This window comes from Zootermopsis nevadensis, unplaced genomic scaffold, assembly GCF_977971745.1.
Source record: "Zootermopsis nevadensis isolate Lab colony 2312 unplaced genomic scaffold, Znev_1.0 Znev_ptg000030l, whole genome shotgun sequence".
Lineage (NCBI taxonomy): Eukaryota > Metazoa > Arthropoda > Insecta > Blattodea > Termopsidae > Zootermopsis > Zootermopsis nevadensis.
The window spans coordinates 21810348-21836562 of NW_028259162.1; the positions used below are offsets into that span (position 1 = coordinate 21810348).

Sequence of the window (26215 nt, forward strand, 5' to 3'; positions counted from 1 at the left end):
AGGAACACTTCAAGTTCAGTGTTTTCCCATTTTCTGACATTAATTGGCTGCCTTTTTCTGAAAATTCCCTTTCATTACTGAGGGAGGGAGGTTTACGACATAAGCAGACTTAAACAGGGCTTGCACGTGTCAAAGAAATGTTTGACTCCGTAACAAACCTTAAAACAAAATACCTGGAAGTGGCCCTCCTGCTTGTGACGACTTCAGAAGTTGAGTACGTTAGAAGTTGGAACCAATAAATTACTTGAATAAGAATTTCCTTGGATATTATCCATCGTCTAGTAAATATAAAACGTAAAACGACGTTTCGGAGATGGGACTCTATCTCCGTCTTCAGGTTCCTACACAGTTGGGCCCACTAGATAGAGCTAATCCCTATCTCCCTATCTACATCGTCTTCACCAAATCCTGTATTTACAGTTTATTTAACGACGTGTTCTGTCTGACGACAGGTCCATATGAACAGGATCCTTCCATCCTTTTCTCGGACTGGGACCTGTTCATATACGTTCTTGGCAGATGATCCAGAAGTGGTTTGCCATTGCCTTCTTCTGTGTGTGAATGGAGTAATTGTTGGGATGCCACGGAGGAAAACTCCGTGTTGCCTAGACCACGGCCTTGCCCAACACAAGTTATAAATTCGGGCACCGCCGGGAATCGAACCCGAGACCCCAGGATTACAAGGCCAGCGTTCTAACCGCTAGACCACCGTGGCTTCAATGCATGTAACACGTATTAAAAGCAAAATGTATTTCGGAAATAGCCACTGCGCTGTGTACCTCAGGGGCAAGGTTTCTCTGGTACTTAGAAGTAAATCCCTGTAAAACGGTGAATAGATGGGATAATAATAATAATAATATGTTGGTAGAGTGAAGCTGGAAATAAGAGGATGGAGACCAGTGAGTGATGTATTTGTTTATCATTTACTGCAAACACAATTAGTTTTACACAGTTTTAATTATGTTAACGTTAACATGTAAAAAACGATACTACTGATTTTGCCGTCCGGACCAAATTTTCATCTAACACACAAAATTGCGATCTCTGAAACAGCAAGATGATAACACGAGCACCGGAAGTCACGCGGTGCCGGATTTTGCACTCGTAAGCAAGAGCTAAATGTACACTCGATATCTGTCACACAGAGTAATGCATATAATTTCAGCTGGAAATATACGATATATTTGTAATATTATAGATTTGCTTTAATCACATTTATATACGTAATATAATAGAAGCAGCGTTGGACGTGGTTTGAACGGGGAAGGGGGTGTTAAGATTATGCAAACTGGATTTTTTAATTTCGTCCGCAAGGCAAAATCAGATTATAGCAACTTTTTCTCATCTTAACATTCCTGATGTTGGAGCAGCGATTGCTTGGGTTGTCTTCGATCTGAGGACACGGTGATCGCCGAATCTCCACAGGAGGACAATCCTCCGTATCTCAAAAAAGATTGCACAGAAGTTCTCCATTTTATGGACAATGTAAAAGAATACTTATGGTCCCTAGGGATCGGCGAAAAGGCTGTTTTACATATTTTTCAGTATCTTTTAATAAGGAACAACGTCTCTGAAATACATGAATTTCGTGATATATTTATATATACGCATTTATTTATATTCTCACAGCTCTGTCCGTTCAATTTGCTTTCGTCTGTCACTAATTCAGTTGTAATCTTCGTTATTGACTTAAAAGTTTAGTTCACACTTTAAACTTTACGAATATAATAGTTGTAATTTAGTTAAACCTTTCAGGAGCTCACAAATTTCGTTGTTAAACGCAGTTTTCATAAAGTCTTCGCCATTAGGCCATCTATTATAGCAATCACAAAAATTGACGTAAAGTCATTTAAAGAAAATCAGGTTTCAGAAATCTCAAATAGTTACGCTTGTGAATAATCACTGTTTCATTCAATTTACTTAATATTTTTATTCCGTAGATGCGTTTTCCTCCGACGCCACTTTGCGTAAGAAGTGAAACCACACCCATCTGATTAATACAACCATAGAACTAAGTACTTTAACTTTATCAGACTTTGAAGCCTAGGGAAATCGACAGAAACGTCGACACTTACATTCAAGGCGGGAGGAAGACCAAATATATATTCAGGAAATAAAATATCATGTTACATGCGATTAAAAATGTCGAATTCCATCCCACGAACGATTTGGGTTTGTCTGAGTGTTTGAATGAAACTCGTGGGATAAGATGCCACATCGCGGTACTTACTAACCGAAAGCGAACGAGAAATTTTCCGAAGTTTATTTCATTTGGTTGATGTTGTCATCGGACTCAGAGTGTGGACGCAAGTGTTTCACGACGTCTGTTACGCATTCAGTGTCGTCGTTTGAATTGCAAATGGAAACCAAGTGAGAGGGAAAATGTAGGCTTTTAAAAATGATTTTTAAGTTTGTTTTCGATTTTCCCATGTGCCCTCTTGGGACGTACGAACACATTAATAACACAGCGGAAACACGAACTGCTGAAATGATTTTTGTCAGGACTCTGGAACGGGCAGCCAGGGTGTGACGCTGGCCACTCACCCCCATCTAGTGCCGGAGTTAAGAACGAGTAGGAGCTACGCCGTCTCTCCCCCCCAGCGCCTACATGGCGTACAGCGGGACCGGTTGCTGTTTAGAGTCTCATACCGACAACCAGTCAACCGGATTTCGAAAAGTTACGCTGAAGATGGCGTTCAACCGAAGGCATCCGAGTATGCAGTTTAGGTCGTTTGAAAAAATCGAGCTACTTCGAGGACCGAGAATTCAATGCGTTATGGAATCCTAGGCAATAAAAGTAACCCGATCTAATTTATGGTGGTATCCCTCTTTTCTTGCATTGGAAAGAACATTACGCGATCGGAATCTTCAAAGACAGACCGACTGAACGTGATTCATTTGTTCTCTTCGTTATTGCCCGCCCAGTCCTCCTCCTAGCGGAATCAAAGAGAATTACAGATAATCGTCTAATTTCATCACCGTCTGAATTCAAATGTCACGACAAATCTACAAATATTTCGCTCTCCAGAAATACTGCAATTAATATAGTATATTTAAATTAATAACACTCACGTAAAGCAGATGCATATTTAAAGAAAGGCCTTAATCATCACTTACGAAATTTGAATCGTAGATATTCGTCAAAGACACTATCAGCATCGAAGTATTGTCGCTTTTATTCTACACTAGACGTTTCGGCTCAAGGACGATCTTCACGTATAAGAAGCGTTGACTCACGAAGCAATATTGCAGAACCATTTAACATTCTAAACAGAAGCAAAGTGTGTTCTGCGCTAACCGATATTGACCAAGGATGACACGTGGAAAATATACACGTTACATCGCCAAAAAGAAGTCTGTAACGTCGAAGGGCTGACGATGTATGAAACAGGCAGAGGGACGTGGCACCTGGTGGGAAGTTGAAGGGCGACTCCCGACTTCGCGATCCATGAACTGCCGTCGTCGGATTCCTAGTATTCAATGTGGATACCAATTGTAATGAGTCAGTCCCTTAACCCTTTGAAGCCGAAGATCGTCTGAATATTATTTATGAATTCAGTCCGTACCGCGAAGAAAACACTACACCTCACCATTACGAAAATCAGCTGGTTAACCCTTTGAAGCCGAAGCTCGTCTTCATAATATTTACGAATCCAGACCGTACCGCGAAGAAAACACTTCACTTAACCATTAGAAGTCGAATCAGGCGGTACCACATAAGATTTAACACCCCGGTCAAAGCCTTAACACAACGCGTTCTGAAGCATCTACGGAGTTTAGACTATGTAAGGAAGCTGTCGTGGCCTGATTTAAGGTAGTCTACTGGCATCTGAGGAAAACGTAGAAGGACGTCAGTCACGATGGCAGATGTGCGGGCCGATATTTTAACCTGGGAGTGCTAACCACAGGAGAAATACCTCGTGTGCACTCTGAAGGTCCATTCATTGAAGTCTGTGTCCTGTGAGGCCTGCTCATGCGCAATGTTGCTGCGTCTCTCGCATTTGTGCGGCGGGCAGCCTATCTCGCAGGCGAACGGGCTAACCAACATTGATCTATATAAATTTACGATCTGGAAGTTATCTTGATTTAAAATGAATTTTGAAGAGCACGATACTTAACAATTAAGAAACTCAGACGAGAAGTGTGACACCAGCGTTGTTAAATATTAGTAGGAGGACCCAGAATTAAAGACCCCGAACGAAGACATTGAAATTCATTTGCTGAACGGAATTTGTTTCCAGCGCCGCGTGGATGATTTTCTCGTCCGTGGTTGTGTGAACCCGCAGTGACTTCAAGACGAAACGTCAACCGCGTAAGACGAAGTCCACACAGGCGTAGGGTCACTACGTGACAACAGCTGTACTGACGTAATCGGTTAACACTCGTTTACGACTGAGTTCTTCGAAAATCCTTTGTTATTGGAGAACAAAAATAATTTCTGAATCGCAATTCGGATGTTTTATCGCATATAAAGTATATGAAAATACGAAAGAGAAATCATATGAATAAGCTGTCTGTACGTTTGGGGATGTCTTGTGTCTGTGGCTGCGATAATGACAAAGCATCACAACACAAATGTAAATTGAGACACATATTACCATCATAATACGGCTTATAGAATGTGAAAATATATTTGAATATACAGTGCCAAGGTCATCGTCTCTTTTTCTGAGTACATGGTCTTTAATCTTCCTTCCTTTGCTCGCTTTAAGGGCGTCGTGTTTTTGTAATGACAATCTCAGAAACAGACGATGACTCATTAATCTTCTTCACGAAGCCACGAAGTGAAGAATAATTTTCTGATCCTCTCCTCATCTCCGCGGTCTCCTTGAACCAAGTGATAGGCCTAACAAATGTTCACGATTCTCCGTGCGAACGCTTTCGTAACAGAACCAGCTGATCTGTCGAACTTGTGGTTATTAATTCGTCGTTAAGTTAGACGATTACACAGATTCGTAATTAGGGATGCTGTACACAGGCGGGCCTGTGTTTATCACATCTTCAAGAGAACTCTCGCGATAAGGAACAACAGAGCTTGCGGTCTGGACGACCTGTCCGCCCTTAACGATCCAGAAATCGTATAACTGTTCCTTCAAATTAAGTAACGATTATTTCCCACGTTGCTCAGTCGGTGGGGGGGTTGTGTGACGTCACGTCATCCCTCTCTTGCTCGCCAGGTTGTGGAGCTTGTGTATGTTGGACAATGTAGTGACGTCATCTGGCTGGAGTCGCAGCGCCTCGCCGTAAGAAGTGGCCGCTTCCATTAACTTCCCGTTCATGTGTAACATGGCGCCGAGGTTGAGGTGACTATTTGCCTCCTAAAAGCGAGATCAAACATACAGGACAGAGCACACTGAAGCATATTAAATCATTTATCTCATTTAAGAAATTGGCTTAAAATTATATTACTTTCAGTTCAGGGTCAATATGTTTTGAAATCGTTACAACAAAACCCACAATTCTTTCAAACATAAGTTAAGACATGACTGATCTCGCATTGGGTCTCAAATTTCATCTGTCTTTTTTACCCACTAAAAGAACGACATGCTACCGTATCTTTGTGTCAATGTGTTACGTCCACGTGCCTAACGTGATAAGCAGATGTCACTTAGATGCTTCTAAGAACATCCCTACTTAAGTTACATTCGACGTAACCGCCTGTATGACCCACTTAAGACAAAACGGCTTTGCTGAAATGTGATATTCTAAATCCTTAATGAGGATGTATCGAACTTGAACATAGGTCTGCACCGAAAAATTCGAAAATCACTTCATTCAACGTCTAAAAGGCTCACTGGTATTTGATACACCTAACAAATAACGAACAGTTAAAAAAGATAAACATTCAAAAAAAATTGTTTACAGCTAGACGAGTAAGGTTTAGTACAGTCACAAAGCGATTATGTTTCATCAAGACAAAAAATTATATTGACGAAATAAGAGGCTATTGACACATAAAATTGAAGACAAGTCTTCAATGCAGTGTAATATAAAGGTTCATCACCGAATTAACCAAAGCCCTCCACCGGACCAACAAAATCCAGCCTCCTTCAACTCCTATCTCCCATAGATCCCGCCTGAGATTATCCTCCCATCTACGTCTAGGTCTCCCCAGCGGTCTCTTCCCCTCAGGTTTCCCAAATAGTGGACCCAACCAACCAGATGGCTTACGGAACTCGAAGGTTCATCACCTAATTAACCAAAGCCCTCCACTGGACCCTGTCCTGGGCCAACAAAATCCAGCCTCCTTCAACTCCTATCTCCCATAGATCCCGCCTGAGATTATCCTCCCATCTACGTCTAGGTCTCCCCAGTGGTCTCTTCCCCTCAGGCTTCCCAACCTTAGAGTAAATAACTAAAATGTGCCCATAAATTTGATGTGCCTTGAGAATCCACGCATGTGCAAGAGATGTGCTTGAGCGTTGACGTCATCACTGACTTGAGGACAGAAAGGGATCAAAACGTACCACAGGTCTGTAGGTCCATGTCCCATGAAACCCGGATCAGACTTCGCGAGACTTTAAATGACAAAGTTAACAGGAACTGTTGGGTGCATTACCAGTCTCGTTTCGTTGTCGCAAAAACATACAAGAAAAGCACAGAGTGTGCGATTAACGCGAAGACGCAGAGAAAATAGATGTTTCGAGTACTCCACGACCCGGAACTATAACCAGTGGGGATCGGCTGTGTCGGAAGTGAACGTGGTTCCGTCTCGTCGCTAGGGACAGTGAGGACATCGTCCGTCGGAGGCCCCGCACGTCATGTGTAGGCTACCTGAGGTCTGAGCTCCGCTGCTACTCTGTAGAAGTGTTCTGCGCGCTCACCGTTCCCGGACTGTCTCAGCGAAGTGGCCGCCCTCACAACGAGATCGTACTGTGCGGGCCCTAGTTCCAAAGCTCGCAAGTACTGCGCCGCAGCTTCGGCGTGCCTCTCCAGCCGTGTGAGGAACTGACCTGCAACACACGGAGCCTCGATCGCCATCCGTCTTCTGCATTAGCCGTCGCCGAATTGCAGGCTTCAAGGTCACGGCGATAGAGCGGAGCCCAGGCGAGTAAAGACAGTTCGGAACTCGCATCTCAGCAGAGCTGGCAACGCTGTGCTGTTGACTTGGAGCCCCGCGGTAAAGGGGGGGAATCCTCCCGTGGCCTTGAACCTTGCAACTTGGTGACGACAACAAGAATGAGTGGAGGTTTCGACCAATGATGTGATCTGTCTTCGAACTGCTGTTACTATGGCGATGACGAATATGTTTCACACCGATAGAGTGGTCTTATACTAATGAACGAAGGTTTTAAGATGGTATTGTCCGTGCTGATGGCGAAAAAGCAATATCGGTGATATAGATGTTGGTGATGAGGAATTTTGAAGTAAATAAAAAAGTCTCACTGAGTCCTTACTTTACGTTCAAGAAATGAAGGCCTTCACATATTATCGCGTTATCAGAAAAAAAACATGGCGCTACAAATAATTGTTACTTGTCTCTCAGTTTACTGAACTTTGTTGCTACTTTTTTGTTCCTTCGAGTGGGCACACGCGAGCCGAAAGGATTGGAGAACATTAATTATTCTCGCCATTTCTCGTAGTTTTGTCGGATATTTTATCGGAGGTTCAAGGAAAATGTTCCAAGAACTTCTTCAGGATCGTCGAATTGTCTTTAAATTCTATCCGAGTGACTCCTGACTATAAATCAGAAATGACGAGCTCTTAATTCATATCGCACGATTACACAGCGGTTTCGATTTCAGAAATTGTGATCTTGTGTCATCAATTGGAAGGGAAAAGGGAATTATAAAATCGGAGAACATTGTCTGTTGCAAAGAACTGTCCTGGCATTCGGCCAGCGCATCTAGAAGTCCGGGATTCAAATGGGGCGTCTTCTGAACAGTGTTGAACCTCGTCACAGTAAAATTCATGAGAACCAACCTAGAGACGAACTTTTTCCATGCCAATAAAGCGACTCGAGTTATTTGAAACGGATAAAGGCTGCAGGAGCTGAAAGCTTGAGGATCTGGGCTCCAAGCTTCAGCGACAGTAATACTGTGTTTGCTTTTCATATTACGACGTCACTCGCCCGACACTCCCAGGGGTTCCGAGAACTTCAGTCTGAAGTGCACTTGGAACACGGCGTAACTGTCTGCCGCCTCGTCTCAAAATGTTATTTTACTCTGTGCAAACGCGGCAGAGTTTGTTAAAAAGACAAACGAATGCTGTTATGTAGTGAACAGAAAACATCCGGGCTCTTAACAAATTACGTGTTTCCGATGGCTTCACCAGCAAAACCAAACTGATGTATCCTGCCAAGCATTTCCAAAATTCTCTCGCCGCGTACGTCTCAGTTCTTGATAACCAGTGAATGCAACCGGATGGACACGTGGACAACTCACTGGACCGGTTGTTCTCTAGGGATGAAACATCGCGGTACGTCAGATGATTTGCAATTTATCGTCAGGCCACTGGCCGGAAGGTGACGCGCCGTGAACACTCATTTCTCTTTATTAATGATGACGTGGCGCACCGGAAGTTGAATTTGGTAACAGTGCGACAGACAAATCTCACCGTGGTGACGGACAGCTGCCCGGCACAGGTGGTACGCCCTGCCACGGAGATTGATGCGAGGGGGCTCGAACTGAAGGTCCTTCACTGCATCACGGCGATGGGATGACTTCAGCACACGTGTTACGAATGTAACAACGCCATTTTAACATTTCAAGGGAACGAATGGTATCTCAGTAATATTTAATAATGTGGTTCCTAACTCGGAAGTAAACGCACGAAATCATCGCTGCGAAAATTCTACTCTTCCAACAGTGGAAAATTCTCCGTTTACTATGAGAACCAAAATAAACTCATGAGCAGACAACGTGAGCTACACGAACCGACCAACAGATGTCAGCAAATGAAATTGGAGAGGAGTTGAAGTCAGGTGATCTTGTGGGACATAGCTCAGCGGAAAGAGTGTAGACTTTTTAGTTGTTTTTTGGGGGGCAGCCCTGGTTTCTTTATAAAAACACGTGAATGTTGCATAATTAGAGTCGGACTGGCTTAAATTTCTATTTATGTTTTCACTCTGAGCGTCGTATTTGGTTAATTATATTGGGATTGTATCGATCTAGCTGCTTGTGGTCTTGTAGCAATACAGTTCAATACTTGGACATTTCGTGTTCACAGAGATAAGAAGATCCGCGTTTTAATGTCTTGCGTCTGTAATTTTCTGTGATTTCTTTCGACAGTGAGATTTATAAAGATGCTTCTTTTTCGATTATAAATTTCAGAGTTAGTTTTAAATCTTTAAAATTAGAGTGTTACTATATGTTAAATCATATAGTATAATAACCATCAGAATTTATCTGAAGTATTGCTGATAATACAGGACAGGCAGAGACACCTACTGCCAAGCAAACAGAAGTAAGAATTACGAGAGAAGTATATTCGCGTGGCTGTTACGTTATTACATCGATTATTTGTTCAGTGGATCGTTCGCTTAAATTTACGTAATGCCACGGCGAAGAAGGTCTCGCATTATGTATTAGTTGGCAAATTGGTGCACATGTTACTTAAGCCAATAAGGAAATTTGTGTGCTGTGATCGTAATTAGACGCTCTGCTGGATGGGAGGACTTGGACTAAGGCATTCGTAATGGTAATATGGAAATTAAGAAACGTGGTTAAAGTTGGAAAATCTGTATGTAGGAGATCAGTGCCATTTCATAGCAGGACGAACAGTTTTATGTGACTCCGTAATTTTGTTAGGCGAAAGCGCATTTATGAAGAGTGGTTCCGGATTCCTTTTTCTACAGATTCCATTTTTATCTCTGTTTTACTGTTTTTGATAATACATTTGCCGAGAGTGGTTTTATGGTTTCCTGAATAAAAAAAAATTGCACTGTCATTTCTGATTTTGGAAAACTGGTTATTGTTTATAACTCCGGAAAAATTTGACGTTGAATTATTTCTCGTAACCGTGAGTTTATTTTCCTGCTCCATTTTCCTCAGGCAATTTGGTTGGATTTTATTACGCTGATGACTACTGTGGCTGCTAGAGCTAATTTTGATCAAATTCTTGCTTTTAATGCAGATAGTACTGTACTACTCATTTGTTTTCCTTTAATAAATATTTTAGTATTTATTGTTTTATTTATTAATCTGTAGACCACTTTTATCGATGTTGATTGGTGTCTGATACAACAGCGATTACCGATACTTACCACAGGGTAATTATTCTTTACGTACGTCACTTTTTTCAGATACAGAAATACGTAATTTTATAATAATATTCACCATAATATATGACACGTATAAAATATATTTCGACGATAAAAGCACAAGATCTTTTTCTGTTGTTTGTAGATGGTTATTGTCTACATTTAATCCAAAACCACAAAGAGAAACCTTCTCTACGATAATCCTTCATGCTGTAATGGAACGTGTACTTTGGCATTACGATAAACTGGGGAACAGAGGGATTAATTGAATTAAACGGGAACTCTGGGACTGGGAAATGAGGAGACAGAGGGAATCTGCAAAGGATTTGTGCCCCTATGAAAAGAACGGACAACGATAGTCACATTGTTTTAAGCTATAGCGAAACGTTATGCTGGAAAGATTAGGGCAAGTTTTATAATTATTAATTGTACAGTAACTGATCTTTTGAAACTGTGACAGATGTGGGAGAGCTACCGACATACATTCGTTTTATACGTATCAGAAATCAAAGTGGTGGTTTTTAGTGAGTGAACTTGAAAATCTGAAGCACTAACAGACCTCGGTAATCGAAAAATATAGTTAACTGATTGAACAAGCGAAGAGCAGATCACGTCAAAAAATGTTCCACTACATTTTACGTGTCTGAGTGCGCCATTTGTAGAATCTTAAGTCTGTTGTGCTATTTAGACGTGAGTTTACAAAAAGTTGATACACAAGTGACCAAATTCTTCGTTCTCTGAGTGTGGTTTTTGGGAGCAAAACAATGTTTTAGCGTGGAGTGTACTGGGCTTCGTTTCGCAACCACTGATGTCTTATCCACACTTTAACTTTCATCAACATTCGAACCTGTCGCCATAATATCAGGAACCAATAGGACGCCAGGAAGTCGGAGCATTTGAACACGTTACGTGATTATTAGCGCTGTGACAGACACGTGGACTTCTCAGAGATCACGTCTACGGGCAATGTCAGTTTCGACTCCATGCTGGGAGCGGACGCCCGGGTCGTATGAGAACTCGGCGTCTGACGACGTATTCCTCTCGCGTGATCGACAGATATGAAGTCGTCTTGGCGACTCGACAATTTACGGGCGTAAGATGGCGCGGCTTTCTCTGCTCACGGAGGAAAATGACCCCTGGACTGCATAAAAACTTACGATCAGAACTTCATAAAAGTGGAATCTGTTCTCCCGTCAAACAAATTTATGCACATTGAATTACCATTTATAAACTCGACGTTACTTTGTGAAGCAACCGAGTAGGTTTATGGAGCGTATTTATTCGTCTTAAGTCAACAGTCGCTCAACTAGCTCAGGAATGTTTTGTCTTTCATTTAAGCTTCATTACGGCGTTCACAATCTCAGCCCTCCTGTTGCGAGCAGGCTCACGTCTTAGCCACTCGATGAATATATTTACGAAAACCAGTTATTGGTGAGATATCTGGCACTGATTTTGCCTGAAAAGTATTTAAACACGAGATTTTATTTCTGATATTGCGATTCGAAATTTATCCTGCATTTGTTAATCGGAAGGACCCGTCCTGGTTCTTAATGAAATTAAAAGAGTTTCTCACCGCGACAGGTGATACTTAATACTGAAGAAATCAACAAACCGTGGTTTCTGGTTACCACCAGCCTTACACAGCCATTCGTAAACGTCGTAGGTTAAATTGTGGTGATCGCGCCGGACGTTTTACACTTTGTAACGTAATAAGATATTTTTTTCCCCCGAAACTACTAGACGGATTTCAACAAAATTTGCTAGATGCAACATAAACCATATTTTACATAAAGCTCAAAATATAATCATGAAGCAGCTGACGTGTGACAACGCTGTAAAATCTGCACCACGTAAGGTCTAGAGTAAATTAATTGAGATATTTTTATATGTTGAATACGTAACAGAATATGACAAATTAGAAAGAACACATTTTCAAGAAACGTGTACTCCAAGCAGGAGTACACCTTTCCTCATATTCATCCGGTGGCATGGATTTAAACTCTTAGGGAATTATAAACGCAGTCGGTGTCTCCGTCTTACCGAAATGTGTGAAGACGGTAGGGTCGTTTGGAGCGAGCTCTGTGGCCTTCTGGAACCACTGTTCGGCTTCGATAGCTCGGCTTTTCTGTGGACACAAAGACACTTGACGTCAGAGCAAGTCTTGAAGACACTTCTTATGTTAATTTTGATATTTAAAATTATTAAGACGTGACACCGTAACTCGTATCACAATCGAGGGTTCTCTGACGGAAAAGTTTAGCTTTCAGTTCCGTAATCAACGTAACAACGAAAGAAAATGTCCAGAAATCTTCGAATGTTCCCGTAGGAAGCCGAGTTGAATGACTCGAGATGTTATTTCGGCTATCGAATCTGAGACCTTTAATCAATTTCAAACTTTATTGAAACATAATTTTTTTAAAAAAAATCGTAGGTTTTTACGACGGTGAGTCTGAAGATGGCTGTGTTCTGGGTTGTTGCGCCGTGTAGTTTACGGACGTTTCAGAGGTGCTTGCTGCCTCCATCATGAGTCAAGCTGCTGGCCGAAACCCCGAGTCGGTCTGAACGCGGTGAAGAAAGGAGGGAAATTCCTGCCACTGTCCGGAACCGAACCGCAGGGAGTCACGAGCTATGTTACTGAGTGCCTCCATCGTCAGGGCGATTTTTGAGCCACGGGGAGTGTGAATGCGCCGGTCATAATAAACTCTGTTACTCGAATAAGGAGCAATGACTTGAACATATGTAAAAGATTTTAAAGGGTCATGGTTTAATATTATCTGATTTGCGATTTTTAGGGTAACTCTTTCTAAGGGACCCAACAGAGTTGGTACCTCTCACTTGAAGACGGAGACAGAACCAGCCTCCGAAACGTCGTGAATTTTAAAACATAACAGACGATGGAAAAAGTCCTGAAAACAAATAATTTTAAGTGTAAACTACAGTCGTCAAAACCCTTTAGAATTTAATGGACTGAGAGTGTCTGAGCAGAGGGAGCTGACGGGAATATTTCCGCCCAGACGGAAGGGAGAAATGGGAACTTGAAGAAGACTGCGTAATGAAGAGCTTTTTTAATTTGTACCCATCACAGATCAATATTAGCGCGATCAACGAAAGGAGGATGGAATGAACTGGGGAATGAATGCACGTAAAATTATGGTGGGATGATAATATTAAAATTGATATTACCGGGAATTCATACGTCCTTTGCCCACAAACACAAAATGCGAACACGTTTCGTACCTGCCCCGTCTAATTAAAGCCACACAGCGAATGGAATTACAAGCATTACCAAGTAAATTTACGATTGAATTCGCACACACAAAGTGAAGAACCACAGGTGGACAGTGGAAGGAGCGACGTTTTCAGAAAGCCTAGTACAACATGCATTACGTGTACCAAACTGCTGTAACAGATTTACCATCAAGCCAAGCTTCGGCCGACGACCTGTGAGAGTAAAGCAGGGTTCGTTCCGATGGAAGTGTACGCCTTCGTCTGTTCAGTCTCCCCTTTATCATTAAACACATCTCTGAAGGCGTATGGGGGAGTGGCGTGGACGTCCACACATTCTAAACCTCGGGACTAAATTAAGGCGAGAATTTAACTTCACGCCCCGTCCGATTTATTCCCGGGGGTCTCAGATATACTTCGGATAAGAGGTTGGCCGGACCTCTGAGCCATTTTGGATTCCCTATCCGTTCCCGGGATCAGCCCGCATGCCATCGTGGTCCGCGATACAGGTGTCCCTGCCGAGATTCAAACCGAGGACTTACGTTTCTGGCCAGAATTGTGCCGTACGTGAGGTGTGCCTGAGCGTGGTCCGGCTCGGCCTCCACCGCCGCCTGGTACCACCGTTCTGCTTCCTGGTCGTGGTTCAGCCTCGAGTAAGTGTCCCCCAGAAGCGTGAACACCGTCTGGAAGATGGCAAGCAGCGCGGTCAGTGGGTGCTGGAAGGACAGGTGACAGCTGACGGGGTGCGGGGGGATGCCCTCCTGTGAACGCGGTAACAAGCCTTCGGAGACCACGAAAGGCGAAGAACGTGTTGACCACCGGATCGAACACGGATTTCTCAAGAAGGACCAAACTCCCTGGAGCCAATTTCAGTTTGTAGCTTCCGCTAGGGCGAATGTGAATCGCTTGTGACGAGTGGGCTACTTCAGGGTGCTATTCTAGTATTTTCATAGAGGTTCTGAGGAAAGACACGAAATGTGTTAATCAGGGTAACTGAACCGACTGTCTCAATCTGAATGAGGTTCATAATCTCTTGACTAGGTGCGTTACTGTAAAATAAACAAGGGTATACAGTGTTATACGGTGTTTCACCGTCACTGTCCGCGTCAGAGGAAATTTGCGTTAACTAATTCATTAGTTAATTAATCAGCAGCCTAATACATTTCCAAATTAAAACTAAGCGCCGTATGCTATCAAGTATTAACAGCAGCTGCTGGTTTCAATTAGTCCTTTATAAAACAGGAATGTTTTTAATGCCTCAGTAAACGTACGCCAAATGCTTTATATTGTCCTGGACATAAAAAGTTGCCTCTTTCCGTCCTAACAAATTATCTGAGCCATAGCTTTGTGTTATACGTTACAAATTATTATTTCCATGTACTCCCAAGTTTTTGTTTAGAGACCAGGTACAGTTCGTGTATAGCGAATTGCAACCAGCGTAGTTTTCAATGATTGTGACTGACATTTAATGACGTCATCAGCATCTCAATGACGAATGATGCAACGATCAATGTATTAATAATTGCCAAATTTAATGCTCTGTTCAGCGTATGCCAGAAGGATTTACAACCACAGTGAACCTGATTTAGGACAGTCGGTGTCAGTGGCAGAGATTTGAAGCCGGGACCTCCAGGATACAAAACAGGAGCACTGACCACTGAGGTCCAGAGTGGCTCTCGTAACCCCTAATTTCCCATAAGGCCCTGGTGTTGAGTAAGGAACAACCAACGGTTGGCGGCGAAAGGCTTCTGAAAAATTTTGTTTCTACTCTTAGTTCACCTGCGACGCGTAATTTTCGGGCATGTTGTCCGCAGCTTCCAGGTACACGTTGAGGGCCATATGGAGGCGACCCTGGTCAGTGTAGAGGCGGGCGAGGTTCAGAAGAGCGGTCATCTTGGTATTCTCGTGAGTGCGAGGGTCTTTGAGACCGGCGCCACTCAGCCTCCAGCACTGTTGGTACACGGAAATCGCCTCCTCGTAGCGCCCTCTCCTCTCCAACAGCTGCCCCAGGTTCAGGTGTGCCACTGCGTGAAACACACAAATCATCATCATAGCAACAGAATCCCCCATACACTGGGGCGACAAATGTTGAACGTCTGTCCAGTGTTTCAACAAACAACTTTGTTGCCTTTGAAGGGGTGTGAAGCCCTTATATAGTTCTGGTAATGGGAGGTTGGACGAACTGTGGACAGCCCTGCTGTAAAATATGCAACGATCACGTGGCTGAGGACAAAAGACAACGAAGAACTTTTCAGTTGATCGCGTGGTCACTAGAAGAGGCGATGGAACGCTTAGCGACGACTTCGAAAAACTCGTCGTGGCATTCACCCTGAAGATGGCATCGGCATTGTTTGCCGAAACAGAAAGCCTTCAACATTGGACGTGACTTTCCTCCGAATTTCAGACAAGAACGTTCTGGCAACCTTTATGTTCTGACGATGATACCGAAACAATGGCATGACGTGTTGTGATAGAAGTGAATCTGGAAAAATTTCGAACCGACTCGGACAGATGTACTACGGTCAGATTGTTACAGCAGCAAACCAGCTACCGCCGAGTTAGTCTAAGAGTGCCACAGAGGTGTGGATTGGCGTGTGAAGGAATTGTGTAGAAGGAGGATGAGACCCAGGCGTAGGTGGTGATAACATTCAGACGAATCTCAAATACGCTGTGAATTGGGTTCATGTGCCTCAGGATTAGGGAGAAATGGCGAGTATTATTGAACATGTGGGTTGCATAACAGGCTGTTGGGTAAATTTAATGATAAAAGATCTGCAATTTTGTCCCATAATTTTAAAGAGCGCGAAACCACCAATTCTAATTGAATGAGGGCGTTGAGAGCATTCAGGCTAAGTAAGGACGGTTTTTGGCTTTTGTCAACGCGGAAATGAACTTTAATATTTCACAAAAAAGCTCGTAATTTTATGTCGAACTGAGGAACTGCAGTCATTCGAAGACACTCTGTAGCTTGGAGCTTGTTCGCACGGCATTTCATTAGAGTCAGGACAGATACTAGTTGATTGGTTGATCTGTAGGCCTTCGTGTCTGGAGCACGAGAGATGTGACGTTGCTTCAGAGTTTTAAAAGCATCGAGTTATCTGTTGATATGTGCCTAATGTTTCCTCCACAGTACAAGAATTACGTAATAGTTAACCTTTCTGATAAGCCACCTACCTGGGTACTTTTGAAGGCTGTTCATAAAAATATTCTAAAATTTATAGCACGAGAATTGTGTTTCAAAAGACGTAAAATATGGGCATAAGAAAGAACAGGGCTCGTGTTTTATTTGCGTTCAGCTAAAGCAGCGGTCACTCCAAAGCCTTCATCTTAATGAAACCAGACAATAGAACATTTTTGTACAAAATATTTCTTCAAATGATATGTGTTAATCCGGTGAAGATATATGCTCACACTTAATACATTTTAACATTCAACGATTACCCTTGCACGTGTACAAAAAGACTGAAATAACAAATTTTGAAATCTTATTCAACTTCTAGACCTGTTCTATCAAGTTTTTATTTGCATTCGAAACTGTGACGTATTCCCTGAAGAAACGAAACATTACAGTAACTGCCTGAAGTAAGCATTCTTTTCACCTTTCGGAAAGTCACAGTTATTAAAGAAATCCTTGAATTCTTAATGAGTTGAGTGACTGCAGTGGATTTAAAGTTGACCGCGGGCTTCAAAACAGAGGACAGCGTTTTCCCCCACAGAATCACTCTCCTCCCTCATCGGCCACTTTTCTGCTATCTCTCCATAAAAACAGCAACTTCTCCTTAACCAAAGTTCCTCATTAGCCATCTTGTTTCCACTCTCCCAGCTGCTGCACGATGTAAGAGAGACGCGTCACACCCCTCGCCCAGTTCCTGCAGCAGCCGTCATCATGTGGAATTACCGCATTAAAATATTTCCCTCCTTCAGCCTGGAATAATTGTTAAATCGCATTAGGTTACAGGCTACCCATCTCTGCTAATGCTACATCGCCAAATTAGCACTGCGTGATAGGACCTAATTTTAAAACATCGAGAGATGTTACGGTAGGCAGCTGTTTCTAAAGCGGTCTGACGGACTGAGAGGGGAATGTCGGGTTGTCTACTATTTCACAGATGCTGAAGTAAACGTAATTATATCATCTGAGTAAGTCTGAAGCAGAGAATTACTTGACAGTAAAGGATGTTTTTACGAGGTGAGCTTCAGTTAGTGTGACAGAATTAAGAACGCAAAGTCTATATAAAAACTTACAGTATATTTTCTGGTCTTTGCACGAAAAATCGGACTGTCACAAATACTGTAAGAACAGATTACTACGATGGCGCCACCCAGCGTGACAGTACTGAACCAGAAAATGTTCACGAGCCTCCGTCTGAACAGCCATTTGAGTGAACATAAAAGCAAAACATCTGTTTCCAGTGCGACAGGGATACGATCTTGAGACCCGGTAGAAATATATTTTAAGCTCGTAAAAAGTTTCTGTTGTGCAAATGGTATTCGTACGCCATCCAACATGCCGACATACATATGAGAATAGAAGCTCGATTTACCTGTTCGTCGAGAGTCGAACTTCGTTAGAGATTAGAGATATGACTTCTGAGGACAGGAGGGACTTAGCATGCAAAAGTACAGAATAATTTCGACAGAACACCAAAATAAATGTCGTAGAACATTCTTGCATGTTGTATTAAGTTTATGAACAATTTCACAACGTTATAATTTATAAGGGCTTGTCACACTTTGAATTACGTGTTAGTAAACAGTCTTAGAGCAGAATTTCACTTCGACTTATTGAACAGGTCACAACAAGCACGGTCCTGTCAAACCCAAGAGTGACAAAGTGAAAAACTGGTTGAGTTGAACGTGCACTTACAATAATTCACTGTGAATAATTAGCGCGTAAGAACGTATTGGCACTACTTTTTCATCGGCTGAAGGGTGTGTGGTGTTATGAATACAAATTGACAGACACGTGACTGCGAACGCCTCAATGGGAGACCGAGTGTACTTACACGCGAGTGTTGGCCTGTACTTAATGGCAAGTTGGTAGCTCTGAATGGCCTCCTCGTACGCTTCCCTGCCTTGCAGGAGAATCCCCCTGAAACGAAAATAAATTATCAACAGCGCACATTCAGTAATCACCAAAACAAATAATTAAGCTCTGTATGAAATATCCCCTGCGTTACATGGCCACAGTTTACCACACAATTTTGCTTTTCGCGGATTAGACAGGGTGTTTCAACGCTCGATAGTGTTACAGATGCCATCTTCAGAGTTAAAGAATGCTTCAAGGTCACGTGGAAACCGTACGTAGTCGTAAAACAAAGAGCGGTGCTTAGACGAGTGAAGACAGCTCAGAACTCGACGCTGCAGTGTCGAGTTCCATCCGCCCCGAGGGGGGGGGACGATCTTCCGTGGCCTTCGAGCACACAAACTGGACACGACTGCCCTAGTCTCGTATGTGGTTTAAGAGATTTCAAAACATACTGCCTCCATTTCCGGGGTAGAAGTGAAAACATTGGTAATCACCTGTAAAGATATATAAAGGCAAAAACAGCAATTTCGATAGGTGTGTATGTATCATTGGTAGTTACAAGCTAGCGAGTATCATTTTTGAACTGTTTCTTGGAGCATCCCACGTGCAATTTGGTGATGGTGACGTCACTCAGAGGACCACGATGTGAGATCTCGTTTGAACCTGCTCGGATTCTGTACGTTATGATCGATAGGAAACATAAAATGCTGAACAAAAATGGCGACATGTGACAACTGCTGTAACGTGCTCCTACAATTTATAATTCTGAATTTCACCCACAGAGTGTATTTAAGGATGAAGCATGGTTCTCTTTGCGGTAGGTACAAGACCTTCAAACACCATTTGCGATCTTCGGCTTCAAAGAGTTAATGAAAATGAAAGATAAGTTCACCGCAGACCTTAAAGACCTAAATTCTACACAGAGTCCGGTGAAACGAAGCGAAGCGGAATAATAGCACACATGAAGTTTTGCCGTGGAAAAAATTCGTTTTGAATATTCTGGCATAGCGCGCGCGCGGAAAAATGATTCGAGTGAACGCGACGTGGCGGAGAAGGGACACGCAGGTTTCTATGTCGAATCCGCACTCCATATTCAAAGTCTGTGAAGACGATTAAGTAAACCTTGAGAATCGTGCAAGGGTTAATTTCGAATGACTGCTTCGAATTGAAAGCGGTGTGCTTATCTGTTTATCTGCGAGGACATTACGATCCATCTTTGACAGCTTTATTTGCAAACCTTCCTTCTTGAACAGTACGCATTGAACATCTAATATCGACTGTCCAACGAAAGAGTAATATGTGCTTCGCTGAATCAGAGACCAGGAATTGGCTTCTAGGCGAGGTTACAGGTCCCAGTTCAGGAAGGACGCATCAGCTGGCTGCTGTCTTACCACCGCGGAATATGAAGTTACAGGGAAGCTACGATGTCTGTTGGACATGAGAACTCTAAATGTGTGTTTCAGGAGCGTTTCTAACACGGAAACAGACAGACCAATTAGGGGCATTTTCAGAGTTGTCTTTCTTCAATTTCTTTGCATGTAACATGGTTCGTAATACCTGATGAAGCTCTGTGTAACTCGAAACGGCAAGTCTGCATTAAATTTTGTAGAGCCATTTTTACTTCTGTTCAGACAAGATCACCGTAACCATCACATTACATAAGAACTTCAGTAGACTTCCGAACAAATTTCCGAGTTAGATGAAAAGCCTGCTTTTGTTTCGGGTTACGGTAATTCTGCTCTAGTGACTTTGACGTTCATAAGGCGGTGAGGATGTTTGTGGTATCCTGGGATGTGACGTCGCGGCGTGCTGCAGGTGGAACGTGGGGACGGCACGTTCCTCCGAACGCTGGTGAGCACCCACAAAACTTCAAGGCGTCACAACCCGGAATCCAGGAACCTAACGTAACCTCCACTTATCGCGCTCTGTGGAACCTAACCTAACCTCAAGTTCCCCGGATTATACGAAAAATTAAGGACACAGACAGTGGCCAGATAATGATTTTTAATAATCATTAGCCGGTAAGGGTTCCATTTTCCTGTATGGGAAAGAAGAATGCACAGGGTGTACCATTTAAAACGCAACTCGTGTTACGACACGAATTAAATCGGAAGGCGGGAATTTGGTGTGTCCACAAGCATTTAGCAATGCGCGTCCTGTCTAGTAAAGACAACGCACCAACTGTTCACCTGACAACACAATTTCGAGGCACAGAAAGTGTTTGTGACAGGACACGTCCGGCGTCGGACAGATTGACTGGTGAGACGTTTCGCTTCAACATGACAGAGCGACCACCCACACTGTACTGCAAGAGTTATTTGGTGACCGCTTGTTGGGAGCGGCCACTGGCCTCCGCGATCTCCAGACCTCACCCCGTCAGACTTATTTCTGTGGGAATCTGCCAAAGAAAAAGTTGAGTAACCTCCGAAACTTAGAGGAACCAAAACACAACATTAAACAGAAACACTGGCCCCACAACACTTTCCAAAGTCGCATGGACCACTGAGAGGCTGCGTGGTTTTTCTTTGAGAACGTGGTGGACATATTCAGCTTCTTCTATAAAGATGTTCTGTAAGTTATTCGTAAGAGACATGAAGTAAATGTAGCTCGCTTGTCTTGTTATATTCATGTTACCAAAGCGTACAAATCCTGTGGTAATTGGGGTTGCATTTCAGATGGAACAATCTGTAGTAGAAAGGCCTTCAAAGAATCAAACAGTGCTCTGCAAAGGACAAGAACTCGGAAGAAACTGGACCACTTAAAAGCATATGCACTCTACAGGGAAGCATTATCAAAGCTCACACTCATTACGGCGCTTGGCGTATGAAATAACAACACAGTTAACGTTCTCAACATGTAGGAACATTACCTACGTAATAATACAGGTCGAATGAATCTGATAATCGCCAGCCTTGTAACATAATACAGCGTCTCTAATGATATCACGTAAGTTGCAAGGATCCAAGAGAATAAAACCCGAACGCCCCACTTCTGTTTGGCCTCTCAGGAGGTGCTCCCTCAACCTCTTTACGTAAGGGGTCGTTTCAGTAATTAGCTTTAGGCTTCGCTGGAAAGCAAAAACATTTTAACTCCACAGCAATGCGAATTCTAGAGATAGTCTACGGTAGGCGCGTTCCAAATCAACTTCTGGCCATCATCACCTAGCCAATGCTCTGGCGTGACAACATGAATAGTGAGTTCAACTCGAAGACATTTGAACTAATCACTTACAATTTGTTTTTTTTTTGGCAACGAATTCTGATAATGAAGTTGCATTTTACAGCCAGCAAAAAGTTTTGAAAGCCAAGCAGTCATGAGTCATCTTCCTGGAAACCAATTAGCTCAGGCATTCTGGACCCAGTCCAAATGAAATCTTTCTTCCAGCTCCCTGTGTGTGTTAACCAATCGAAGGAACATCGCTCCTCTAGGACGAGTTCAATTCGATGGCTCGTGACGTAGGCAAATTATGAGATTATAGCTGAGAAACACAAGTTCGGCGAGAAATTAATTCAACGTGAATGGGGCAAATGACACAGAGGATCTCACTGCAGCGAAAATGTTGATTTGTAATCTTCTGATTTCGGCGCCGTGTTGACGTGTTCGCCGTGTCCCACGGAAGCCTCGTGTGCGTGAATGGTCTAGCTAAACACTATGATGGAAGAAACAAACCTGGAATATGTTAAAACTGCAGTAGAACCTGCTAATATGACCAAACTTTAGTCAGCCCGATTAGAATGATAACGTGTGAGTTTGGAGTGGCCACTGGCCTCCAGTCCCAAGACCAGTTGGTCTCTGTAGACATATTCTACCATAAAGCAAATATGTGGCCTGCTGTACGTTAGGTCTGTGGTTAAAACAAACTTCAGAGAAGTTGCACATTGGAAACTAGACTGTACCTGCAGTGTAACAGACGTCGTTCATTACAAGAGCTCAGCGTTGATGCTAATGATTACAGAACTTAAAATGGAGACAGCGTCGTGACAAACTGAAAATCGGGAGCATGATCACAGGATACTTCTGGCTGTAATGAGAATCCTCGATATTGACATTAAGTCACAAAGCGCACTGCTCTGGGAATGAGGCGAATTATAAAACGAGGGCGCAGAGCAATGATTTCAGTCTTCACGACGTCACGCTGTTCAGGAGTGTTACTCGCGCGTCAGCCATGTTAAATCTCCCTTCAAGGTTTACCAAGGAAGATACTGTATGATTTCTTTCTGCCCATATCATCCTACCTAATTCAGCAACGACAATGATAATTTGGTGAACAGAAATGAAGATGATTTCGTTATCCTCCTGTTGAGTTCTTCCCACGCACAGACATTATCCTCCCCTTAGGGCGAGTGGCGATATTTCACACCCGCGTAAAACAAATACGAGATGAGAAGGGTTAGGTCAATCAGTACCACGCACTGGATTAACGGGTTCGATCCCCGAAAGGGGCAGAGGATTTTTCCTCTAGCCCCTGCGTCCAGACCGGCTCTGGAGCTCACCCAGCCTCCTGTCCAATGGGTACCGGGATCCTTTCCCGGGGATAAAGCACGGCCGGGGCGTGACGCTTATCAATCACCCCCATCTAGTGCCGAGGTCAGGAAAAAGTAGGAGCTATACCACCTCTCCACCCAAGTCCCACCGCGGCGTGTACAGGAGAGTTTTGCCTTTATAAATCAAGTAGATGCACACGTCTGTAGGCTGTGTGTTTAGGTTTTTGCACAGGAGAGGGGAAAATACTTTGATGTAAAGATCGGATATAGAAATTAAGTAGCGTAGAGCTGTTTCATCGTTCTGCCAACAGAACCAGCTAGTTGGTCTACTTCTTTCCAAATATTTGCTCAGCAGTTTGTCGCCCTCGGCGTTTGATAACGAAATCTGCGAAGTGGATGACTTAATAGTGCGATGAATAACACAAAGTTTGTTTAGGAAGAATTTAAGACAGGCACTGAGACTCAGATGACAGAAACGTTCTCCTTTCCCATTTTTTTTAGTGCAAGTATTCAGGGTTTGCAGCAAACGAGCCTCGCTCTGTGATGAATAGAGAGAGAGAGACCAGAGCAGCAGATCCGGTAATTCTGATAACTTGCGGAGATGTCTGTGACGCTGCTTTGAATTCAAATGGGAGGGCGCCTCTATTCGCCCTGAGATTAGCAATGCAGTGTTCATAACTAGCTTTCCGCGTGCACAGCAGATTACACTGGCATTCGAAAAGCTTTCAAAATGCTTTAGTGGTGTACATTAGGCAACTCCGCTCTCTCTCTCTCTTTTTTCGGTTCTGCAATCGAATAATAACATAAATATAACAGGGCAGGAAAACTGGTATTAAAGGGTCTCCCTAATCCCCCCCACATGGAGCCATTCCACTAATTAGCATCAGGCGTCTGTTAACTTGAAAAACAGAATTATCTTTGTGTTAAGCTCTAGCCTCAGTACAGCCCCCCGCAAAACTAAGTTCACATCTGAAATAAATAACACGGCCCTTCGTGTCAGAGCTTTGAAAGAGCTTATTAATCTTACTAATTAAACGAAGCTCGTCGTGACGCTCTGACCTCGAGTTAGCGTCTAGGTCCTTCTACCTCAACTTCTACTGCACAGGCTAAGAAAACGTGGAGTTTACATGTTTTTTTGCCTACAGAATCTTTATAAATTCATGATTTGTTACCAAACTATATCCCTGATACCTTCATGAACAAATAAATATAAAATGTAAATTTCGTATCAAGATCATTGACCCTTACTGAGACCTACAGAGGCTTCATCACATGGGCCAAACACTCCGTAACTTCTACCAAATAACATCGGCGTTAGTCCCAAGTCAGAAAACCGTAAACGGAATTAATTTCACGGATTTAAAAGCGACGTGATAAGTCGGGGTCACAGCTGCCGTTATACCTCACACGCGAAATCGTTCCAATTAACAAAAGTAGCGTCTTAACTGTGGAACACGTTTAATATTGCAAATTTATATTCATGAAACCTCTGTAGCTGTTAGAAATGCCATCCGAGGAATTATTACGCCTACCCGGACAAAATAGTGAACATATTTGTCTGTCACTCAGTAATGAAGGATGCTGCTCCGAGCAAATGTTTCCAATGTTTTCCTCAGTTGCATTCGGTTTTATTACGAACACGATTATATACTTCCAGTGATTCATAAACTTGCTTTGCTTACAAATTGTAACATATTCTTGGTGTCTGATAAGTTGGGCTTAAGCCAGCACGAATTACGTTTCATTTGAGTCCGTCAGAGCGAAAGGTGTAGCCTGATTTTAAAGCCAGGGAACCTGCAGGCTTACTAACATTGTAAATCGTTATGTTACGAAGCAGCCAATCAGTCTCCTACTTCATGAATGCAAAGACTGAAGGTCCAGACGTCGTTGATGGTCTCTGTCCGCTTGGTCATAGTTCTCCTTGTCCGTGTGATTTATGAACGTCATTCATAATTACAGCCACAGCCATCGTTTACCAGCTTTGCCAACAAACTCTGTTTGAGGTCAAGGTAATTAATCCATTCCAGGCTTGGTCCTCCTCCACCCTGTGATGATGCATGTAATTATTATACTACGAGCGTCTAACATAAGCGAATGAAATTAACAGAAGGTTAATTATGCAGATGTGCCTTTTGTACGAATCGAAGTTTCGGACACCGTGAACCGCCCTCAACTGAAACCTAACCTAACCATTACTAAATATTACGGCTGTTAGGTTATTTTAAATTACTGTGCCCTCATTGTTCGGGGCGGGAAAATAAAGTGAGATTCACGTTTCGCTTGTAAATAAGCTGACAGACTTCTTTTGTGTTCGTCCGTTCACTGAAACGTTCTGTTCAGCCGAATTGGTCCCAATCAACTTAATGGAACACACACACACACATACACGGGGGGTCGAAAGCAATGTTCTGTTTTTTGTCTGTGCACAAAATAATGGCATTTTGTTCTCTTCAGACCATAGAAGCTAAATCAACGATTTACAGATTTCAGATCACAAGTTTGTAATGATTAACAAATTGCTAATTCCTATTTTGTATCACTTCATTTGTTTCAAAACCCTGTTTCTTTACATCGTTGCAACATGGCGAAGGCTCTCGGTATTGTACTCAAAACATTTTCCAATATAAACCCTGATAATAGATGTAGGTCTTTCTGAAACGTCGGTGTACTTCTTCCAGAATACACGGCGCAACGCCACAGAAGACAATTCATCTTTAGGTTGGTCACCGTGAGAACCTGAAATTTATCTTACGATCACTTCGGAGACCAATCAGTTTTTATTATTTGATTTCACGGTCCATACCACATGAATTCGGTTTTGTAATCTGCCCACTTATCAACCCCCACCCACCCACCCAAGCGCCTGTAGCAGAGGCGACATTTTGACGAGTGTATCTGGGGCATATTCTACAAACGCGAAAACAATAGAGCTTAGCAATTGTATTAGCTTGCGCGCTGCCATAATGCGTACAAATTACAGGTAGTTTTATTGCTATGATATACAGTGTGGGAGTTGCCAATTAATCTGTGTCCAGTCAACAGAATTCCCGAGAAAATTTCGCGTATTATAACGTAAGGGTTGCTTTTAGCACTCAGCGGAGTCGACAGGTTAGGTTAGTGCCCTGAAGTCATGAACGGTAGTCTGACAGGAGCTTCGAAGACAAGGACATCGTTATTAATATTAAGGTTAAGCTGACGGTTCTTGATAGACAAATCGCCAGGTGTTGATGTAAATTGATCCAGGCAGGAGGTAACAGACTACATGCACATAATCTG

At 42.9% G+C, this 26215-nt stretch overlaps 1 protein-coding gene and 1 long non-coding RNA gene across 8 annotated transcripts in view; one reads left to right on the top strand and one right to left on the bottom strand.

Annotated features, from left to right (window-relative positions):
* LOC147872220 (uncharacterized) overlaps positions 1 to 26215 on the top strand; it is a 94554-nt gene that overhangs the window by 15934 nt on the left and 52405 nt on the right. The window lies entirely within an intron of this gene.
* LOC110836352 (protein O-mannosyl-transferase TMTC2) overlaps positions 905 to 26215 on the bottom strand; it is a 745449-nt gene continuing 720138 nt past the window's right edge. For 4 of the 7 annotated variants that reach the window (XM_087359005.1, XM_087359004.1, XM_087359006.1 and 1 more), the window contains 6 exons: positions 18433 to 18518; positions 15206 to 15450; positions 13969 to 14109; positions 12242 to 12326; positions 6775 to 6953; positions 905 to 5318 (listed from right to left, as the gene is read on the bottom strand). In XM_087359005.1, coding sequence (XP_087215131.1) covers positions 5151 to 5318; positions 6775 to 6953; positions 12242 to 12326; positions 13969 to 14109; positions 15206 to 15450; positions 18433 to 18518 — 904 coding nt within the window. In that variant the 3' untranslated portion in view covers positions 905 to 5150. The remainder of the gene's footprint in view (positions 5319 to 6774; positions 6954 to 12241; positions 12327 to 13968; positions 14110 to 15205; positions 15451 to 18432; positions 18519 to 26215) is intronic. The other 3 variants (XM_087359008.1, XM_087359010.1, XM_087359009.1) reach the window with 3 other exon arrangements.